We start from the raw sequence: 2143 nt of genomic DNA on the forward strand, positions 1-2143 counted from the left end.
ACGACTGCTCTAACCACTCAGCCACAGCCGCCCCACAAAGATTGGGTCAAAATTCCTCCACAACCATGTGAGAAACTAAAGTAGTCCTGTAGAAAAACAGATTTGAGTTGAAGTTCTAAAAGCCGCTGACTCAGCGTTTGGACTCTGTTCTTCAAACACAGCTTTTCTATTTCATCCATCCATCCATCCATTATCTTCTGCTTATTCCGAAGTCGGGTCGCGGGGGCAGCAGCTTGAGCAGGGGGGGGTCCAGACATCTCTTTCCACAGCCACTTCTTCCAGCTCTTCTGGGAGGATTCCAAGGTGTTACCAGGCCAACCGAGAAACATTGTCTCTCCAGCTTGTCCTGGGTCTTCCTCGGGGTCTCCTCCCAGTTGGACATGCCCAAAGCACCTCCCTAGGGCGGCGCCATGGGAGCATCCTTACCAGATGCCCGAACCACCTCAACTGGCTCCTCTCGATGTGGAGTAGCAGTGGTTCTACTCTATTTCAGCTTAATTTCTATTTAACAAATAAAGACATGGTAAAAATCTGTCATAGTTTTCAACATTTGAGGTCCGATTGAATATTTTAGAACCTGGTAAAGACCAGATCACTAATATTATGTCCTGACATGTAAAACCATCAAACTCAAAAGGGTGGACTTTTCTTTCATCGTTTATAAAAATGGTGAAAATCTACAACATTGTTAGTTTCTGAATTGTTTGATGGATTTTCTTACAATCTGGGTAAATCTTTAACAGTTATGCTGTGGAAAAACAAATGTGTCTGTCCTGAATGAAGAAGAATATGAAAAGACAAATATGTTCCTGCCTGAGAGATTTCCTGTGCCCATATCTGTTTGGAAACAGAAAAGGAGAAAGATAAATGAGTAATTCAAACAGCAAACGGTAACTTCTGTCAGAGTTCATGTTTAACAATCACCGACCTTCAGCCATTGAACACGCAGGAAGCTGAACATGTAGGAGACGTGGAACAAGTGGTCAGCTTCCAGCTGGGCTGCATTCAGGTTCTGACAAAAATGACCAAAGAAAGGGGATTAACTAAACAATATGTGCTCAAAGATAAAAGCTTGTGTCGATCTTTGCTCTAATTATTATCAATAACACAACTCCAACTCACTCTGGCTTCTCTGTCAGCGTCGTGGGCTTTCCTCAGCCTGTTCTTGGCTATATCCAGGTCCAAACGCTTGTTCACCAACAGCTTATGCTCATTCTGTTAAGTTAACAATCCAAGTGGTTCAGAACCAAGACTTCTAACAAGAAGAGCTGGAGACAGTAGGTGTTTCACCTGTATGACTCTGTACTCCCCCTCAGTGAAACTTCTCAGAGGGGTGAGAAAATGAATGTTGGTGCTTTTCACAAACTTCCTCTCCGTCTCTCCAAGCTGCTTCTGGGTCTCACCCCACTTTATCAGCGCCGTTCCTGTACACGAACGCTGACATTGATCGTTTCCACATAGGAGGAGAGGATCAAACAAAACTGAACTGCGGACTCACCGTAGGGTGTGTTAGATCCGATCTCCAGCCCAGCCTGAGTCAGCTGATCTCCCAGTAACTCGCGGGCACGTGGCCGAGGAGGGACGCTCCATTCCAGATGCTCGTAGAGCCGCTCCTCTAACCGAGCTCCTGCCAGCCAAAGATCATACATCTCATTATCAAATTCAAAGGATTATAATGGATTAATATTTGGGAGCAGCCAAAGAGCACACAGTTAATAATAGCAGTCATTAACATATGACTAAACAGAACTGTTGACGTGCACATTATTTTAATAAACAATGTGCAAAATGCTTCTGTTTACATACATCTGTAGCGGGAAGGGTTAGTAATAGTTAAAATTCTTTATGAATTTTATTTTGAAGGGGCACCACTCTCAGCTCTGAGAGAACATCTGAAAATCAATTGAGATGTTTAATTACCTCGAATTACCCTTTTTACACCGTGAGTTCTTTTATATGAAGGATTCAGATGTCATAAGAAAAACACACGCTTTTATTCCATTTTGTGATGTTTATTTGACTATATATGGTATGGTATAAAGTTTATTCATTTTAAAAAAGTACAAAACAATTCCATAACAATATAAAAAAAGATACAAGAGATTTAAAATGAAAGGCAGCAGAAAGAAGAAAAAATCTTATT

The 2143-nt window shown here is 41.8% G+C and overlaps 1 protein-coding gene across 1 annotated transcript; it reads right to left on the reverse strand.

Annotated features, from left to right (window-relative positions):
• Positions 1-813: 813 nt before the first annotated feature.
• On the reverse strand, positions 814-1627 carry LOC119429556 (endophilin-B1; the record flags this gene model as incomplete). The annotated part of the gene is given in 5 exon segments (XM_037697163.1): positions 814-837; positions 929-1012; positions 1123-1215; positions 1291-1424; positions 1499-1627. Coding segments are annotated over 5 exon segments (464 nt in total), but the record flags the coding sequence as incomplete, so codon positions are not given.
• Between the last annotated feature and the right edge of the window lie 516 nt (positions 1628-2143).

This window comes from Nematolebias whitei, unplaced genomic scaffold (assembly GCF_014905685.2).
Source record: "Nematolebias whitei isolate Nwh7 unplaced genomic scaffold, NemWhi1 Nwh_scaf_2662, whole genome shotgun sequence".
Lineage (NCBI taxonomy): Eukaryota > Metazoa > Chordata > Actinopteri > Cyprinodontiformes > Rivulidae > Nematolebias > Nematolebias whitei.